Here is a 20,941-nt window from a genome sequence, read left to right as displayed (position 1 = left end):
AGTCTACTTTTGTTTTCCATAAATCTCTGCTTTTGTTGCTTTATTCTTTCCTTGCTTTGTGCATTTTGTCTAATTCTTTGTTCAAAATGCCAGGAACCTGGACACCCTCCACCAATAATAGAAGTAACATCTTAGTGCTTACAAATCCACGCCATAGTGGTTGCTGCCTTCTTTGCCAGCTCCCAGGATCAAGACTACTCGCCATAGTTTTTAAAATCATGCCTCATTCTGATTTAATGGATCACCTTTGTAAACACTGATTCGTTGTGGCCTAGTCAACTTGAAAAATTTGATGGTATATGACCCAAAGAATTTACTAGAGAAGCAATAATCCCATTAGTGGAATTATATTTTAGAAATATATCACATTCAAACAGCATAAATCCATTTCAGTCCTTCACCTGGGATTTCTCTTTTCACATCAAATGCCTAATTTTGCTTCTGTAATTAAAGTTGGCTAGTTTATCTTCCTTTTTGACCTTCCCCAAGGAAATCATGGTGATTAGGTTGTCCTGTCTCAGTCGTTATATCCTCTTAGCGGGTGACACAACAACATTTCAGGGGTAGCCATGCAGCTAAACCTCTGTGCTCATGAAGGTCAGCAGAACTGGAAGAAAAAAAAGGTCACCAAGTGCCAAGGCATGTGTCACCACACTTGGCTAATTGGCTAAGTGTAGAAATGACCTAAAGATGAGATTCACTGGGATTGATTTGCAACCTCTATTCTAACTGGGAAAAAAGAGGTAATATAAAAAGAGGAAAAAGTCTTGGGGAAATAGAAGGACCATTATGGAAACCACAAAGGAAGTAAACACATAGTCCTAATCCTAGTAACTGCCTACTGGAGACATTTTAGTGGTTTGTTTTACGTAATAGAGTGTCATGTACATCATAGACACTTAATACATATTTAATGAACTGTATTGAAATGCCAGGCCAAGTAGCACGTTTCTTTTCATTTCTATAGGATTGGTTAATATTCTTGTAGATACAAACTCAAGGCTATATACCAGCTGTGCAAAGAAATTCCCCAGTCATGATAGTATGGTTTTCATTGAGCTACAGGACTGAAGAGTCTCTTCAGTACTACCTTGGACCGTGGTTATCTGATAGATTGTGAGACCCATTTGTGACTCTGTGTAGACTCAAAACATCTCAGTCCCTTGTCTCTCAAAGTGGCCATTTTAAGAAATGTATCCCAGGCTGATTCTTCTGTCTTCCAGAAATATTCAGCAATGTTATACTGAACGTTTCAAAATCTTTTGTGTGTGTGTGTGTGTGTGTGTGTGTGACAGGGTCTTACTCTGTCACCCAAGCTGGAGTGCGTAATCATGGCTCACTATAGCCTCGATCTCCTGGGCTCAAGCGATCCTCCTGCCTCAGCCTCCTGAATGGCTGAGACTACAGGTATGTGCCATCACACCTGGCTAATTTTTTATTTTTTGTAGAGAGAAGGTCTCGCTATGTTGCCCAGGCTGGTCTCAAACTCATGGGCTCAAGAGATCCTCCCACCTTGGCCTCCCAAAGTGCTGGGGTTACAGGTGTGAGCCACCGTGCCTGACCCCTAAAATATTTCTTTTGCCATCACTATATGACTGGTCCATTTCAGTTCACAGACATCACTTTTTGGTGAGGTAATAACTGTATTCTATTCTGTATCCTCTCTACCACAGAACTTCCATGCTGGTAGAGTGCTGAGTTGGTAGGCAATTCAGTGGTTGTTATTTTCTAACAGGCCATGCTGGCTTCCATGATCTGATTGAAAATTGCCATGCTGGTTCTACATGGAAGGGGAAGATGGGCTGGGAACCAAAGATTAATTTACTTACTTACTGTTTACACAGTGGGCTGACCAATTTGAGCTGAGCTATGTTCATGCTTGGAATTCAGGTATATTTGGCAAATTGTAACATTCATGGTATAGCTAGCAATAAGTCTATTTACATTAAGTACTACAGAGGCTCTTGGGAGAGACTCATTCAGAGCAGACACAGTAAGTTTGCCTCAGTTACGAAGTCTTAGTTCCCAGAGGCTTGAGAAATTCTGTAATGTCTTTCACTCAGGTTCACCCTGGCCAAGGCTCATGAACCCATTAGGACTGTTTCCTAGAGATGGACCTTTAATTAATAGTAACAGCCATTCTCACCGAGAACTCTTGACCCTGGGGCCCATGCATCACTGCTTTAGTATTTTCTTAAGAGAAAGTAACATGCAGGCGGGAGAGAGTCATTCTTCTTCATTTGGCCACAAATTACCCATGATGGTTAACTTTACATGCCAACTTGACTGGGTCACTAGATGCCAGGATTATCTGGTTAAACATTGTTTCTGGTGTGTCTGTGAGGCTGTTCATGGAAGAGATTTACATTTGGTTTGGCTGAGGAAAGCAGATAATCCTCCCCAGTGTGGATGGGCATCGTCCAATCTGTGAGGGCCTGAAGAGAAAAGCCAGAGGAAGGTTGGATTTGCTGTCTTCTTGAGCTGGGAACACTGATCTTCCTCTGCCCGGGCCACTCACGGTCCTCAGGCCTTCAGGCTCAGATGGACTCCACATCATTGGCTCTGGCTTTCAGGCCTTCCGGCTATCCTACTGGCTTTTCTGGGTCTCCAGCTTGCAGATGGCAGATCGTGGGACTTCTCGGCCTCCATAATCATGTAAGCCATACCTGATTTTATATGTATGTATGTGTGTATATATGTGTATATGTACGTGTGTATTTAAGGGTTGTTTCTCTGAAGAACCTAATACACCACCCCACGGACTGGCTCCTGGAAGCCTCCATTGCTTCTGTGGACAATGGCAGTCATGAGGGTGCCTGGTCCAGATGGCAGAAGTGGCTGCTTGTCTGGCAGGAGAATGAAATCCTCCCCTGAGTAGCAGCGGGGCCTGTATGATGGAACATGACAGAAATGGTGCCACTGCTGGCCTGACATGGCAGAAATGGCAGATCCAGAAGAAAGAACAGTTAAGGGCCAACACAGGGGATGATGCCATCAGGAGGAGCAGCACCCAGTGGACATCACGGGGGTTCAGAGAAGGGAAACAGTAAATGCCATGTGGTAGCTGACTGGGCAGCTTCTGGACTTATTTGTGAGGATCTGAGAAACGGAATGGGACTCCCAGCACTGCTGAGGACTGTTTCCCTTTTTTTACAACTCATGAGCAGGTAGAGAACGAGCCAAAAATCCTGTGTTGTACTGTTCTGGGTCAGTTCTCTCTTCTTATTTTCAGATGCATAGAATAAGAATAGCTAACATTTACTGGGCACAAGCGTCTTGTTCCTAAGCTCTATTTATGGTGCTCTGTTATTTCAATTATCACCCCATTTTAGAGATAAAAAATTGAGGTATGGTTCTGCCCTGAATCCAAACCTATATTGCCTTCTGGCCATTTTTACTTGGCTAGTTATGTCAAAATCTATGTTCCAAATGGAACTTAACCTCTTCTTCCCTCATCTTCAATTCCCATCCTTTTTCTTGTGTTCCATTTTAGGACACCTTCCATCCAATTCCACAAACCAGAAACAGAGTATCATCTTACATTTTTCCTTCTCATTCACTCCCCACTTCAAATAGTCCTTAGATGCTTGCCTGAATGTTTGCTTGTCCCAAAACTCCTATGTTGAAATCCTAATGTCCAATGTGTTACTACATTTGTAGGTGATTAGGTCATGAGAGTACAGTCTTGATCTTCACTTTCCCAGTCTTTCAGAACAGTGAGCAATAAATTTTTTTTTTTTCTCTCGATATGGGGAGTCTCGCTCTGTGGACCAGGCTGGAGTGCAGTGGCGCGATCTCCGCTCACTGCAAGTTCCGCCTCCCGGGTTCACGCCATTCTCCTGCCGCAGCCTCCCGTGTAGCTGGGACTACAGGCGCCCGCCACCACGCCCGGCTAATTTTTTTTTGTATTTTTAGTAGAGACGGGGTTTCACCGTGTTAGCCAGGATGGTCTCGATCTCCTGACCTCGTGATCCGCCCGCCTCGGCCTCCCAAAGTGCTGGGATTACAGGCGTGAGCCACCGTGCCCGGCCTACAATAAATTTTTTATAAGTCACCTCATTTATGGTATTTTGTTAGAGTGGCCTAAACGAACTCTAATTGTTCAATACTACTATTGATAGATTTTTGGCCTTCTTTCAGGCCACCATTTTTCACTGGGCACACTGCGGCTGGTCTGTCTCCAGCCTCCTTCCTCCATGAAGCACTCAGAGATTGCAATGGTAAGTATTGCCTTTCTGCTTGACTTTCATGACCTTCCATTACCCTCTGGATGAAGCCCAAGCTCCTTTACAGAGCCTTGGGATCTGGCCTCTGTATATCCCACCCAACCATCATTTTTCCCAGCATAGCAGAATAAGCGTACAGGTTCTCACATAAACTACACTGCTTCTCAACTCTATGCTTTTGTTCATGTTATTTTTTCTGATTGGAGTTAGTTCTCTTCCAGTCCCCCTTGCACTATACATACTTTAGCACATGGCTCAGATAACATTTTCTGTGGGAAACTTCTCCAACCCACAACCCTGCCTCAGACTCAAGATTCTTCAAATATGTGTGTGCATCAATTCTGAAAAGTTCTTAGCTATTACACCTTTGCACAGTTTTTCATCATGACTCTCCTGTACCTTCTACAACTACTGGTAGACATATGTTGTACCTTCTCACCAACTGCCAATTTATTGCATTTTCCACCATTTTAGTATCTGTGTTGCACTCTTGGTAATTTGCTCAGATCTATCTTCTAATTCAAGAATTCTTTTGAGCTTTGTCCAATCTGATATCCAAATTTGATCCCCACCTCCCATATTGAAGTTGTGTTTTGGGTGGTTCTTTGGAACTCCAACTGTCTTATTTTTCAGTGTTTCATTTCTTCCTCATGATTTCCAGTCCTTTTATAAACTCTTCAGTATTTTTAAAGTCATTTCAAGTGTACATATTTGTTGTCTTCTTCTGACTGTTCTATTATCTCAGATTCTTGGAGGTGCCAGGTTTCATTATTGTGTCTACTGTCACTCTTTCGTATTTTTCTGGTTTGGTTTATAATTTTTAGAGCTCATTTTAGTTAGGACTGGCTGTCCTTATGGTTGTCTAGTGCTAATGTACTTTTGCTGTGGAATTATTGCTAATGAGTGGTTTTGTTTTGCCTTCTGGATTTTCCCAGACAAGAACCAATTTATATATTGTTTTTGATGTAGAGAATTCCACACCATGTAAATAAAGCATACACCTGGGCTTCAATCTCTTAACAACGAATGTCCCCTTACCCAGAGTTCCAGGGAGAGAAGCTTCCTATGCCTTCTCCGAGCTGTTGGGGTAGAAGAGGTCTGGGGTAGAAGTAAGAGGGCCTTTCAGCCCATTTCCACTGAAAAAGCAGCTCTTCCAGGGTCCTCATTTTATTCTAGTATCTCAGTTCAAGCCTCCTGGGTTTTTCAGGCCTAAAGTCATGTCCTCAATGCCACAAATGAACTAACTTTCAATGACAGTATCTAGGGCCTGTGTGTAGTCTAGTTTCTGCCACTCCCTACTACTACCAGTAGGCTCCCTGATCGGGTTTTAAGTTCTCCATTATTTCGAACCCATCTATGTATTTAAATCTTTTATTTTATCCACCATTTGCCTTTACCAATTAGTCTACCATTTTTTGAAGCCTCCTTATAAAGACACTTTTACTATGCTTATAACTGTGCGAGATAAGTATTATGAGGAAACTGAAGGTCACCTCCAGTGAGAGAGCCAGGATTCAAACCTAGATTTGTCTAACCTCAAAGCCCTACTCTTTTATTTTTATACCACATTAACTCTCAGAATTGGAATTACTTGGTTAAATGGTATTTGCCAAAAAGATTAAAATATTTTTTAAACCACCACTAATTAGTAATGACTATGAGTTCCAGCTTAACTACACTTTTGCCATCATTTGGTTATTAGAGGTAAAAACATCAAATACATTGTTTTAATTAGTTTGTATTTTCATTACCAGCAGGGTAAACAGTTATCCATGACCGTTTCTATGTTCTCGTGCCATGCTTCCATGTACTGACTCTGTATGCAGCAGGCTACCTTGGGCAGAGCCCAAAGCATGTGATAAACGAAATGCTATCACAATACAGGTCCTGTCTGAAAAACAAATGGCAACCTATTATCCAGGATCAATGAAGGAAAAAGCAAATTTACTAAAATATTTCTTTATTTGAATAAGGTCAATGCCATTTCTTGAATTCCAGCTAGCATCAAATAACAATCAGGAAAAAAAAAGACGACAAAATGTTATCCAATTCAAATTGACAGTGGATAGAAAACCCTTTTAAACTTTAAGTAATGTCATAAAAGAAATATATTAAACAAGCAACAGATAGATCTAAAAAGTTCCAAGTGTGGATTTCACATTAGATCTTATAAATTTAAAAAATGCTCAATATAATCATTTGTTCACTATCTTCTTTCGATAAGCACATGGACAGGGAAAGATAATCACATCTTAACATTCACAACTGCTATTTGAGTTCTTTACAAAAACTGTATCTCTGCAATGCAGTGAGGCAGGCAATCCCTTGTTCAAGTAATTTCTATTTTCCCTAAGTTATCAAAAAGTACAACTGTCTGAGATAAAATGTTACCATAATCACAATGAGGAAGGCAAAAAAGCTTTAGCAGGCAGGCTTGAAGATGGGAGTTTTCATGGCTTGACCATGAATGATCTTAAGATGATTTCATAAGTTTAAAAGCCATCACGAAAATACTAAAAGCAACAGGTAATAATTTAGAGTCAGTCTGTAGTTGCTCATGAACCAAGAGTTTTAATAAAAAGGAACATTAATTGTAGGTATAAAAGAATCAGTGCACATCTGTTAATGTCATTGACAATAAAAATATATTATCCTCTCAGATCAGCTCTAAATTAACAAAACATCTATTTTTTTTCCACTCCTCATTTTAGTGGTTCTCAGACATCGGTGTGCTCAGAATCTCCTGAGGTGCCTCATATTGAACAATGACATCCCAAAGCCCCACCCCTAAGATTTGATTCAGGTGGTCTGAAACCAGGCACCATGACCCAGATGGTCTATGGATCATACTTTGAGAAACACTGCTATTCCCTTAATACATAACAAAACATTGTTTACTGTTTATGACTTCGTGGTAAAGTTTTAAGCTGAATAAAACATTCAAACAATTATTAGAACACAAATAGGTACATGAAATAAGGGTATTAGCCATGAAGCAATTGCATTTTCCTTTTAAAAGTGGCATCATAAACACAATGACTTACATAAAAATTTTAAAATCAACTTTGTTTTAATCCAAGGCACCTGTAAAACACTTGCTGGTGTGAGAGAAGTGAACAAATTCAATTATACAAAATAGTACAGAAATGAAAGAATCCTGGCAGTGATTTATTTTTCCACAGAGCAAACCTTTTTGTTCAGAAATGAGCTCCTTACAAAAGTCAATGATTTTGAGAAAAACCAAACTTCAAATAATATGATACACATTCTGCGTGAACTACTTTACTGAGTGATTTTCAAGCAAAGTGTATCACTAAGTATAAAAGATGAAAGGTTCATGCTCGTGCTGTTTCATAATAGTCATCTCCATTTGTAGTAAGAATGATGAGAATGATTCCCCTTGAATTTCAGCCTGAAAAATGTATACTGCATAGATCTGGTATTCCTTTAATGCACAGGCACATATGACCATGGACTTCATAATACTGGATTTGGCAGCCTTTTATCTCAGGAGGATTTCTCAAGTTTCATAGTCTACAACTTAAATATTCTTCTGAAGGTATATAATTTTTTTCATGGAGCAAGAGTAAATTCTGTGATGATGAAGCCTCTGAAACATGAATTTCAAAATGTTAACACTACAAAAGAAAAACGCTAGAGAAGCATTTTCTGTGTTGAAATGACTGAAGTAAAGTGAGTTATCACTGGCGTATTCTCTTTCAGTGTTCCAGGATAAGTATCAACATAAAAAGCAATGCGAGACTGTTTGCACACACAGCACTCGTTCGGTACGGCTATAATACAGAGTTCTTCAGACAGTCTTTATACATAGATTTTAGGTTGTTATCCCAATCTGTGAATGACATTTGAGAGCAAACCTAGGGAGGCTTGGCAACAGTACTATTTTATAAAATAGTATTGTTTGGAACTCTATGGCAAATGAAAGACAACCACTCTAGCTAAAAGAGGTAAAACAGTATTTTGAAGGCAGCAAAAATCAGTATAAATCAGCTGTGAACAAAATTAAATTTGCATCTTAAACTGTCATTTACAGACTGTTTCTATAATACCTAGAGCTATGCACAAAGACTCTAAAAACTCCTTCCAGTCTGATATTTCAAGGTTAAGTTTACTAACAAGTGTTTCACTTAGTTCTGGCACTAAAAGGAAACAAGTACAAGTAATCACTGTTTTTCAAATTTCACCTTCAAGAATCTTAAAACTGCTTCTACTACAGCCTCCTTGATTTAAAAGAGTATGCAAATGGTCACTAACCCCAACCAGCATGAAGTAACTAATGTAAACCAGAATGTAGTGGCAGGTTTTGTAAATTTAAAATATCCTCAGATCATGCAATTTGAGCTGAATTTACAGGCTGTAAATGGGAGAAATGAATTCCTTCAGTTACAAATATAAATACAAAAATTATTTTCATAATATTGACCTGACACCATTGGAATGAAGACATTCAAGAATATGGGCAATCATGAATGAATACATTACCAGGCAAAATACCTATAAAAGTCATTCTCAGAGGAATGTTTCCACTCACAAGGTTTTTTAGGCAAAAAGCAGCTATTAATTTTCCTCTAAACTTTCCTTTAAAAGTGAAATATATCATTGATAAATAGAGGAAAAAAATTTTTCACTTAACATTTTGAAGTCTATTATCCAGATCCTTAAAGCTCTCAGACAAAATATTCTTTGATTTCAAAGGAAGTTAAATTAAGATGAAAGGACTGCAGGCCCAGGCCTTTGATTAGGAAGTCTGACCTCTAAAAGAGACTTTGGTTACAAAATAAACCTGATGGGACTTCTTAATTAGCCCTCATATTCTGGGAGGCATGAGGGCAAGTGTGTCTATGTTACACAGGGAAACCTGCAATACTGGAGACTTAGGGGGTAACATTCATATCCAGGGGTTGCCCCCATTTTCTTATTTACCCTCTTACTGGTCAATATTCTGCTCAGTGGCTGTATCATAGTGACCAGAAATTCACTGAAATTTAGACAGATTTACATACTGTGAACAAATTAAAATGTGGTTGTCTTTGCTTTAAGGTTTATTCTTAATTGCAAATCAATGTTTAAACAGTTATTTTATTTAAAAATTTTAATAATTTAGACTATGAAGCAATTTAAATACTTAAATTCCCTCAAAACAACAACATTTTGTACACAAATAGATGATGTACACATGAAAATGGTAGTCAAAAGAATTTTTTGGCAGCTGCTTCTTGCTGAGACCTAGGGAAAAAAAGAAACAAACACTGAAAGAAGGTCTATATACTTAACTTGAAACAGGATTGTTGAAAATTAAAATATCAATGCCTTTTGAATTACACAATGCGTAAAGATAAACACATATTCTATACATGCACTTTATGTGAACTGAAATGAACAGAAATCACAAACAATTTTATAGGTGGTGAAAATTGTATTATGAACATAGATAACTTAGTTGAATATTTCTAATTAAACAGATGCAGAAAAATATTGGGTCAAATTTTATCAAGAGACTTACCTATACATGATATAACCAATGAATAATACAGTTTGCACCACAACAAATATAATGAAGTGGACCGTAGACAAACACGATGGAAATGGTGGTAGTTCTGGGCATTTCGGCTTTTCATTTGACAGCTGTAAGGCAAATGACTTTCTATTACAGTTAGTCAAATTAGCAGTTTGGAAAAAGAAATAAATGTGAAATCTTTGTAAAACTCAGTTTGCTATATAAACAAGTATTTTCATTTTTTCATCCCCCAGAAAACCTTCTATCCCCTTAACTTTTACTGACAACTGCTTTTGAAGGAGTAGGTGACACCGGAAGGCCTCCACCTTTTCATTATCCAGTCACTAACTCACTGCCACCTGGCTCCTGTCCGCATTATGGTATATGATGATGTTACTGTTCCTGATGTCACTGAGGCTAGGGTCACCACAGACAACTCCTCTGGACACTCCCAGTTCACGCTTGCTGTAGTGGTGTGATTATTAACAGCACCTCTTTCACTCTCAAAAGTGTTCCAGGTCAGACAATAAATTACATGGTCACCCTACCAACAAACTACTTGACATATAGAATGGCTTTTTCTCAGTCCTCATTCTCTCCAACCTCATAGCATTCAACATTATTCACTGGTGTTCTGAAAAATATTTCTTTCCCTATTTCCCTGAGTATTCCTTCTATTTTAAGGAGGTAATTAAATATCAGAAACAAAGATTTCATCCAAGTATCCAGAGAGAATGGCTTCTAAGATTAGTTGTTCCCAATACAGTTATATTTGTGGGGCAAAGTTATTCAGTAAATGGATATGCATAGTATCAATTTGGTCATTGCAACAAAGGCTAAAGTAGGAGAAAAATAACCTCAAACAGAACTAGGGGGACAGATAGTAATGCTTTGGATGAGAGGTCATGATCAATAAGAAAACTATTAAGCCATGTTTGAAAAAAAATGTATATTCAAGGCATATATACAGGAATATAGTTAAGAGAGTTGTCAAAAAATATAAAGGAGACAAGATTAGAAGCTGAAGACCTAAGTTATCTCCCTCTACTACTTACTAGTTACTGACCTTGGAAGAGTTAATGTAACATTATTACTAATATGTTAGCATATTTTCTAAAGGACATCAAATGTTTTAAAAAGCTTTTAAAAAGATAAAACATGATATAAAATATAAAGGATTGGGATTTCTGCTTCTGGTAAGGTACACTAGGAAATATGGGCCAATCATATCCCAAATATGTCTTACAGAAGACAACTAGCAGAGTCAAAAACAAATCCAATCCAATCCAAGCACACGAAACCCAGGTAAAGGTAAATGACGCTAACAAGATAGCAAGAAATTGCCAGATTATAGAACCTTGAGGAAAAAATAGGCCAAAGAAATACACCTTACGCGATCCATGGATCAGAGAAGACATTAACATGGAAATCAGAAAATATTTTCATGAAATGATAATACAAATATTACATATTTAAAAACCATAACTGCTATGGGAGCTGTTTACACATGGAGATCTGCAATGTATGGGACAATTCTACCTTAAACACTAAAAATAAGCATCAGCATTAACTAAAGGGTTACAAGATTTTCAGTAGAGTGTGAGTTCTTCCTTTCCTAGAGATTATAATTATGAAAGGAAAAGGAAACAAAGTCACCATGTGTCGCTGCGCTAAGTTGTCTATGTCCCTCTTTACTGTGTGCAGGTGCTCTTTGATGTCAGCGAAGTGCTGTGCTGTCTCATAGACGCCTCCGGCAGAGCCAGGGTGCTGCATTCCACTGACCAGCCTGACGGTTTCACTCATGGAATTTCTGAAACAGAAAGACTCTTGATACAATAAAATCACTATAGAGATTATTTTTTTCAGTCACAGAGCTCCAATACTTACACCTTTTCAAGTTCAATATATTACATCCTTAAAAAAAAAAAAGGTAAAGAAGTATTTTAAAAAATTGAGTTGTGTTCAAAATTGGAAAATAATTTATAAAACAACATTATGCCTTTATCTTTTACTAAAGGTCATCTAAAAATACCATATAGAAAATACTACTAGGTAATTTGTGTTAAAACCAATAGTGTAAGTGGATATTGAATATAATGGATGATATTTTTAATGAAGTTGTAATAAATCTTTCTAGGTGTTCAGCTGTACCGTAAAGGACTAGTGCCAAATGCAATCATTTCCTATAGGCACACTCACACACACAGACTTGTCCACTCTGTAGCTGCATATATAGATGATTTCACTCATACAGCATACAGATGGAGACTCATGGCTTTGTGACCCTGAGGACAGGGGTCACAATTCTGATTTCCTGCTAGTGCCTTCAACAGCTATGGTTTAATTTGGAGGAATAAATAAATAAGTTATCTCATTGGAGTCAAATGTAGTTTAAAAAGTAAGAGCTTTACTAGAAGAAAAAAAAAAAGACTCAAATTACTTAAAAATAACACTATATGTCAGACGGAATGTTAACTATAACATTTAAAAAAATTATATTTGAGTTACGTGAGCAGTAAAGACTTAAAAGTAGTTACAAAATATGTCAAGTGCTTTTGAATCAATGTGTTGATTACAATTTCTTTCAATGGCACATATGCCCAAGAAAATCCATGGGGCGCTAAGCTTTTCCACTGAAACTCAAATTAAGCATAACATTTTAATATAACTAAAATACTACCAAGACCAAAACCCCCCAGAGTATATAATGTTGTTACATATCTGCATTTAAGAATTTTGCTTCCCAGAAGCATGAACTTGCTCAGTATAAATGTCTTTTTAATATACCAAAGATTGAGTCACCTAATGCGCTCCTACTCAGTCATTCATTCATTTGCCTGTTCATTCTGCTAACATTTATTTCATAAGTGCTGTGAGTCAGGGAATATTTAGGGATATAAACTTTGGAAAAAAAAAAAAAGAAATACCTGCTCTGTGGACATGCACTGTCTAGCAGGAAAGCAATGTGAAAGAAGCACAACTAGAGCTCTACGAAGATGCATTTAGCTGAGTGTCAAAAAATGAAGAGGAGTCTATGGGGATAGAAATGTGGAAGGTGGTCATATTTGGTTTAGGAAACAGGTCAAGTGAAAAGAGGGCTGGACAGAACCCTTGAAAAGAATACCTTTTAAGGGATGATGGAAGGAGAGCAAGTGAAGATAACTAAATGGAAGCAGAGGCCAAAGAACACCAAGAGTAAATGGTATACCAGAAGTCTTGAAAGGGATTTTGAGATGGAGAAGTGGGAAGAGGCATCAGCTGCTACAGAAAAGCTACATGCTTTCTAAGATCTCTTTCTGCTAAAAAAAAAAAAAAAAAAATTTCTATGATTCCTTAAGAATATAAAAATCCACAAAGAAACAAACCACCCTTTCCATTAAAGGCAAGTATTTCCTATATCTTTACATTTTTTCTGAAGCTAAATCCTAAAGAAAAAGGTCCAGAGGACTAGTTCAGAAACTTGAGCTCAGTTTTTGTATTAACTTATTGTATGCATGACATTTGTTCTCAGTAAGTGGGAGTTTGCAAGGATTGTTAACTCCTCTAAGAAAGGGATTCTATGGATAATACAACTGGACAGCTAGGATGTCCTGACAACTAGTTACATCTTTAGATGTCCTAATACTACTGTCAAGTTAAACATGCAAAGCACAAAAGAGTATTTAGAGTATGCTATCCTTCACAGAGGAAGGGTACTTCAGAAAATATGGGCGGGGTGTGGTGGCTAACACCTGTAATCCCAGCATTTTGGGAGGCCAAGGCGGGTGGATCACCTAAGGTCACGAATTGGAGACCAGCCTGGCCAACATGGAGAAACCCCATCTGTACTAAAAATACAAAATTAGCCAGGCGTGGTGGCAGGTGCCTATAATCCCAGCTACATGGGAGGCTGAGGCAAGAGAATCACTTGAACCCAGAAGGCAGAGGTTGCGGTGAGCCAAGATTGCACCATTGCACTCCAGCCTGGGCAACAAGAGCAAAACTCCATCTCAAAAACAAAACAAAACAAAACCAAAACAAAAAGAAAAAAAAAGAAAAAGAAAACAGGTATATACAGAAGAAATAGAGGAAGAACAAACCAGAAGCTAACAGAATTGGTTACCAAGAGGGAATGGGTGGGAAAGAGCTGGAAAGAAGGGGAGAATGGGAAAGAGCTGGAAAGAAGGGGAGAATGGGAAAGTGGTAGCAAGAATGAAGAAGCAATACACACATGCTCTGCCCCTTAGAATCATAGTATTCACATACCCAAAATACAAACAATTTAAATCAACCAGGATATAGGAGGAATATAAGCATTAACAAAGAATCTAACTGGATCCTAAATGAATAACATCAGCCATAATGAAAAGAGTAGGGAAAAAAAGAACTACACGAAGAAACTATCTGGAAAATAGTATCTGGGCTGGATACTGTAAAGCTAGAGATAAAAGGACTTTACATAAACTTGTTAATAAATGTCTTTCTCACAGGGATATGAGTTAACAATCTGAAACCACTTTGTGTGTACTTATGTGCATACTCCTGGAACCAATAAGTAAATATGCTATAGATACAGATAGTAAGAACCAGGTTTCTCCCTGATGGCGAAAGAATTTTCAAATAAGACAAGAAGGAAAGTTAAAAATGAACTCTGCAGTGTTCAGTCCAGCCAGAATCCAAAATATCTGCATAATCTCATGGTTTAACACAAAAACAGATTGACAGACATGGAACTACAGACTCATGTACATGCAAGGGTTAGTATACGTATGTATATTCCCTAGCTCTGTCCACGAAGAGGTCTAGAGGTAACGGCACTGTGGTAGTAATGAGCACACCTAGTGCCCAGAGGTTGGTTTTTTTTTCTTTTTTATTTCCCAGAGGTTATTGGGGTACAGGTGGTATTTGGTTACATGAGTAAGTTATTTAGTGGAGTAAGTTATTTAGTGGTGATTTGTGAGATTTTGGTGCACCCATCACCCGAACAATATACACTGCACCCTATTTGTAGTCTTTTATCCCTCAACCCCCCCCACCCTTCCTCCGAAGTCCCCAAAGTCCATTGTATTGTTCTTATGCCTTTGTGTCCTCATAGCTTAGCTCCCAAGTTTTCAGTGAGAACATAGTGTTTGGTTTTCCATTCCTGAGTTACTTCACTTAGAATAGTCTCCATTCTCATCCAGGTCACTGCAAATGCCATTAATCCATTCTTTTTTGTGGCTTAGTATTCCATCATATATTCATATATATATATATATACACACACACACACACACACACACACACACACACACACATATATATATATCACAGTTTCTTCATCCACTCGTTGATTGATGGGCATTTGGGTTGGTTCCATGATTTTGCAATTGCAAACTGTGATGTTATAAACATGCATGTGCAAATATCTTTTTTGTATAATGACTTCTTTTCCACTGGGTAGATACCCAGTGGTGGGATTGCTAGATCAAATGACAGTTCTACTTTTGGTTATTTTTTTCCTAGTATTTATTTATTAATATACTTTAAGTTCTAGGGTACATGTGCACAACATGCAGGTTTGTTACATATGCATACATGTGCCATGTTGGTGTGCTGCACCCATTAACTCGTCTTTTACATTAGGTATATCTCCTAATGCTATCCCTCCCCTCTCCCCGACCCCACAACAGGCCCCAGTGTGTGATGTTCCCCTTCCTGTGTCCAAGTGTTCTCATTGTTCAAATCCCACCTATGAGTGAGAACATGCAGTGTTTGGTTTTCTGTCCTTGCGCTAGTTTGCTGAGAATGATGGTTTCCAGCTTCATCCATGTCCCTATAAAGGACATGAACTCATCTTTTTATGGCTGCATAATATTCCATGGTGTATATGTGTCACATTTTCTATCTATCACTGATGGACATCTGGGCTGATTCCAAGTCTTTCCTATTGTGAATAGTGCCACAATAAACACACGTGTGCATGTGTCTTTATAGCCCCATGATTTATAATCCTTTGGGTATCCCTTCCTTACACTTTACACAAAAATTAATTTAAGATGGATTAAAGACTTAAATGTTAGACCTAAAACCATAAAAACCCTAGAAGAAAACCTAGGTAGTACCATTCAGGACATACGCATGGGCAAGGACTTCATGTCTAAAACACCAAAAGCAATACAACAAAAGCCAAAATTGACAAATGGGATCTAATTAAACTAAAGAGATTCTGCACAGCAAAAGAAACTAACATCAGAGTGAATAGGCAACCTACAGAATGGGAGAAAATTTTTGCAATCTACTCATCTGACAAAGGGCTAATATCCAGAATCTACAAAGAACTCAAACAAATTTACAAGAAAAAAAACAATCCCACCAAAAAGTGGGCGAAGGATATGAACAGACACTTCTAAAAGAAGCCATTTATGCAGCCAACAGACACATGAAAAAATGCTCATCATCACTGGCCATCAGAGAAAAGCAAATCAAAACCACAATGAGATACCATCTCACACCAGTTAGAATGGCAATCATTAAAAAGTCAGGAAACAACAGGTGCTGGAGAGGATGCGGAGAAATAGGAACACTTTTACACTGCTGGTGGGACCGTAAACTAGTTCTACCATTGTAGAAGACAGTGTGGCGATTCCTGCGAGGTTGGTTTTCAAATACCTTTTTCAAGAAAAAGGAACCAGGGCTCACTGAGGGCATAGAAAATACAAGATAACCCTAGAAGATAGTGCAGTTTCATAAATTTTTTAAATGCTTAATAAAAGATGGGGGCTTGTTGAGAGAACAAAGATGACAACATGAAGGAGCTCAGAATGACCATACCTGAAACGATCTGAGCAGCAAAATAAGAGTGTTGGATTGTAACCTATGGAATAAACATCCATGAGTCTGTAGTGATCTAAATAAATAAATGGGAGAGAAAGGATGGTTGGTCCTGACAGCAGAATTCCAGTGAGCAAATGTAGAGGGAATTATAGAAATATAAACATCAGGGCCAGGTGTGGTGGCTCACGCCTGTAATCCCAACACTTTGGGAGGCAGAGGCAGAAGGACTGATTGAGCTCAGGAGTTTGAAATCAGCCTGGGCAACATGGCAAAATCCCAAATCCAAAAAAAATAGAAAAATTAGCTGGGTGTGGTGGCATATACCTGTAGTCCCAGCTACTCAGGAGACTGAGGTGGGAGGATCATTTGAGCCCAGGAGGTTGAGGTTGCAGAGAGCTGTGATTGCACTACTGCACTCCAGCCTGGGCAACAGAGCTGGACCCTGTCTCAAAAAAATAAATAAGCAAATAAATAAAAAATGAAAAGAAAAAATAAAGTCAGCATTTGGCAAAAACCACATTCTTGTTTCAGGCAAGAAACATCAATGGATGCTAAAATGAATGAGCAGAAGTTTGAAATGGATACTTACATAGTCTCAAAGTACCTTCTCCAAAATATTAACCACAAAGGGAAATACAGTAACTTTAAAGTAGAGATAGCGATAGGAAACCACCATAACCAAGTGATCATGGCCAACATCATCAGTAATATCTTATCAATCTTATATAATAATATATACACTACATATTATATAACATATACTAGCCGGGCGCGGTGGCTCAAGCCTGTAATCCCAGCACTTTGGGAGGCCGAGACGGGCGGATCACGAGGTCAGGAGATCGAGACCATCCTGGCTAACACGGTGAAACCCCGTCTCTACTAAAAACACAAAAAACTAGCCGGGCGAGGTGGCGGGCGCCTGTAGTCCCCGCTACTCGGGAGGCTGAGGCAGGAGAATGGCGTAAACCCGGGAGGCGGAGCTTGCAGTGAGCTGAGATCCGGCCACTGCACTCCAGCCCGGGCGACAGAGCAAGACTCCGTCTCAAAAAAAAAAAAAAAAAAAAACCCATATACTATATATAACATATTATATATAATATCTTATCAAAATGTGGAATTTCCATCCAACCAAACCCAAATCAAAAGGTATTAACTGATTAATGCTCTTGGAAAATGTCAAGGTCATGAAAGACAAGGAAAGATGGAACTACTGCAGACTGCAGAAGGCTAAAGAGAAAAAAATCACTAAATGTAATGTGCGATTGTGGATAGGATCCTGGAATAGAAAAAAGGCGTTGGTGGAGAAACTGATAAATTTTGAATAGGTCATTAATTTAGTTGATTGAACTGTATCAATGTTAATTTCCTGGTTCTGACAATTATATCATGGTTATGTAAATTAGAGGAAGATGGGTGAAGGAGGTACAGAAACTTCCCATACTATTTTTGTAGCTTCTGAGGTCTAAAATTAGATCAAAATAAAAAGATTTTTAAAAAGGTTGTGTTACATGATCCAGTCTATTTCTAAAAGGATTCTATTCATTAAACTATTTGAAGAGCTAAACTATTCATTTAGCATCATAAATATTTCAATGAGTTCACATTATGAAGATTTTTTAAAATACAAAGAGAAAAATTGAAGAAATATAAATTTGCAGTTGTAAGTTAAGTGCCTTTAATCTCTAGATATCAGATAGAATCACCTTCTGTTTGATCTAACTCTGTTTAATTCTCCAGTCCTAAAGAACTCACCTTGACATTCTTGTTTGTCAAGGGTTATATAGGTTGGGACAGTGCTCTAAAATGTTAGGTTATGGAAACATGACACTTTGGTTTGTTATCTGTGCTCCAGGCATTGAAAGCTGTTAATTATCTGCATAAGTCAATCATTCTCATTAGAAATTTACTGTTCAACATTCTAAGGACACAATTATCTCCTCTCTGCTCCAACTCTGTCCAGTCTCTCTGACAGTAAAAGACGGGAATGAAAAAGAGGTAGTCACATATATTACGTTCAAAATGGTTTCATTCCATCAAAAAGAATTTCCTGCATCGGGTCTGCTTCTATTACAGTCTTACAATGCCACACATATTTATTCCCCTGGTACTTTTCATAAAATTGTTATATATTACTTCATATTCTTTTTATATTTTATAAATGTAAGAACACACCTGGCTCTGTCAAGTAACTGACAAATCTCCTATTTTTTTAAAAGATGCCAAAACCATTTTTTCTTTTCCAGCTCTGAACAATTAAAAACTTTAGACATGTTTGCAGTTTTTAAATATTAAAAGTTGCTGTATTTATAGTCCCCTATTTGCAGAATGAATCTAGAACAGGATTCTTACCCTCATGCAGAAATCTTACAATATACAGTGCTTGCACACCTGAAGTCACAAATTTAGGATACAAAAATCACATAACACACAGACACTACTTTTACATACTTACTTCATTTCATTTACTTGTCTCAGAATCTCATGCTGAGTTTTCACAACAGTATCCAGTTCTTGTTGAGAGATCTGGAGGAAGAAACAATGATGAGCAAGCTGAATAATCCACATTCTATGAGCACATAGTACAGCAGCCCTTCTTCTTTACTTCCCTTCCAGCAAAGGGTAAATGAGGCACATGTGCATATTCTGCAAGCCCACCTGCCCATGCTGCCCAGGCATTCCTGCTCCTCTTTTAGAGATTTCCTCTGTTAAGGAAGAAACATATCTTCTCTGTTCATCAAGAATCATATCTAACTGCCGGTTCAGCTGCTTGATTTCAAGATGAATACGATTTTGTCCTTCAAAGACTTGTCTTAGCTCTCGATCTCCTACACTCTCAAATATTTCCTCCGCTGAAAAGGAAATAAATAAAAATGATCAGTCACCTACACATACGTAAGTTTCAAAATACCGTAAGTGACCAAAGCGCCAACATAGAGCAAAATTAGAACATCATCATCAGAGTGGTACAATCTCCCAAACAGAAAACATGCAGATAATTGATTTAATAATGATTAAATTATTTGTTTTCTGCCATTTCAGGTGATTGAACACTTATTATAAATTGGGTTTAAATTATTTAAAAATAATTTTTCTTAGAAAATCTCAGGAGGGATCAAAATGGCTAACCAGATGCAGGTAGTATGTGCCTCCTCCATGGAGAAAAACCAGAGTAGTAAGTAGATACTTGCATTTCAAATAGATTGCCTAGGAGAGAATGCTAGGACTCATCAGAGAAGAAATAGGAAGCACCAAAATAAGTAAGGAGTGAGTCTGAGGCAGCTTGCCCAGCCAGGAGCTGACTGAGCCCCAGAAGAGGCTCCTAGATGATGGGAAACAGTAAGAGACAAAACCTCAGGGCCCTGCAGTCCAAAATGGGCTTTTATGATCCTGGCTACAGAAGAAACCCTTGGCCCACTAAGGCCTTGGGCTGGACATACGGAACTGCCTAAATATGGCACAGAGATGTTGCTCCATAAAGGGAGACCACTTGGAATCCCACAGGCATTCGAGCCTAGAACAGCTCCAATTGGGCACTACTGCTGATAGCCTAGATACCGGGGATCTACAGACATGGCTGCAGCCACTGCAATGTTCCAAGGAGAGAAGGGGGGACACTGGTCCCTCCTATGCACCCCTAGGAAGGTCCCTACTGCCTTGCTGAAGTGTGCTGCTGATACTGAGACATGAGCAGACGGCACTTCCCACAGCTTCCTGTCCATGCTGCTTGCCTGGGAGGGACCCTACCCTCTCTGGTCCCAGACCCAAGGTGAAATATTGAGAGTTTAATGGAAGGTTGTGCCCCACCCTCAGGCTATGTTTGGGCTGACAAGGCTGTAGCTACCACCTGGCCAAGGAGAGACAGGGAAACCAGGCTCTTCTATGCATATCTAGGACAATACCCACTGCCCTGCAATGGACTCTTGTGAAACAGATGTGGGCAGACTGCACTCCTTACAGTTTCTTGCTCATGACACCTGGCTAGGAGGGTCCCTGCTCTCCCTGGTCCCAGGCACAAGGCAAAGTTTTGAGAATTTCATGCTGAGCTGTGCCCTGCTCTTAGTCCGAGTTCAAGTTGATACGGCTGCAGTTGTTGCCTGGCTAAGGAGAAAAACTAAGAAAATAATTGATGAAAGTTTCCCAAGTCTAGCAAAAAAGTTAGATATTCAGATACAGGAGGCTCAGCAATCCCCAGAAAAATATATTGCAAAAAGGATTTCACTACAGCATATTATATTCAGAATGTCTAAAGTCAATGTGAAATAATTCTAAAATTAGCAAGAGAAAAGTACTTAGTCACTTGTAACGGAAATTCCATCAGATTAACAGCAGACTTTTCAGCAGAAACCTTCCAGGCCAGAAAGGAACGGGCATTCTCAAAGTGCTAATAAAAAGAAAACTGTCA

At 38.6% G+C, this 20,941-nt stretch overlaps 2 protein-coding genes across 3 annotated transcripts in view; both read right to left on the bottom strand.

Annotated features, from left to right (window-relative positions):
• CPLX4 (complexin 4) overlaps positions 1 to 6,170 on the bottom strand; it is a 33,989-nt gene extending 27,819 nt beyond the window's left edge. Inside the window, exon 1 of the mRNA XM_073006259.1 lies at positions 5,978 to 6,170. Coding sequence (XP_072862360.1) covers positions 5,978 to 6,081 — 104 coding nt within the window. The 5' untranslated portion in view covers positions 6,082 to 6,170. The remainder of the gene's footprint in view (positions 1 to 5,977) is intronic.
• The window catches only part of LMAN1 (lectin, mannose binding 1), a 33,992-nt gene continuing 19,220 nt past the window's right edge, over positions 6,170 to 20,941 (bottom strand). The window contains exons 9-13 of one of the 2 annotated variants that reach the window (XM_008013913.3): positions 19,195 to 19,388; positions 18,992 to 19,062; positions 11,401 to 11,554; positions 9,751 to 9,872; positions 6,170 to 9,473 (exon numbers count right to left, since the gene is read on the bottom strand). In XM_008013913.3, coding sequence (XP_008012104.3) covers positions 9,437 to 9,473; positions 9,751 to 9,872; positions 11,401 to 11,554; positions 18,992 to 19,062; positions 19,195 to 19,388 — 578 coding nt within the window. In that variant the 3' untranslated portion in view covers positions 6,170 to 9,436. The remainder of the gene's footprint in view (positions 9,474 to 9,750; positions 9,873 to 11,400; positions 11,555 to 18,991; positions 19,063 to 19,194; positions 19,389 to 20,941) is intronic. The other variant, XM_008013914.3, reaches the window with a different exon arrangement.

This window comes from Chlorocebus sabaeus, chromosome 18, assembly GCF_047675955.1.
Source record: "Chlorocebus sabaeus isolate Y175 chromosome 18, mChlSab1.0.hap1, whole genome shotgun sequence".
NCBI classification, from domain to species: domain Eukaryota; kingdom Metazoa; phylum Chordata; class Mammalia; order Primates; family Cercopithecidae; genus Chlorocebus; species Chlorocebus sabaeus.
The sequence above is the reverse complement of the archived record's forward strand: the minus strand, read 5'-3'. Positions and strand labels throughout refer to the sequence as shown.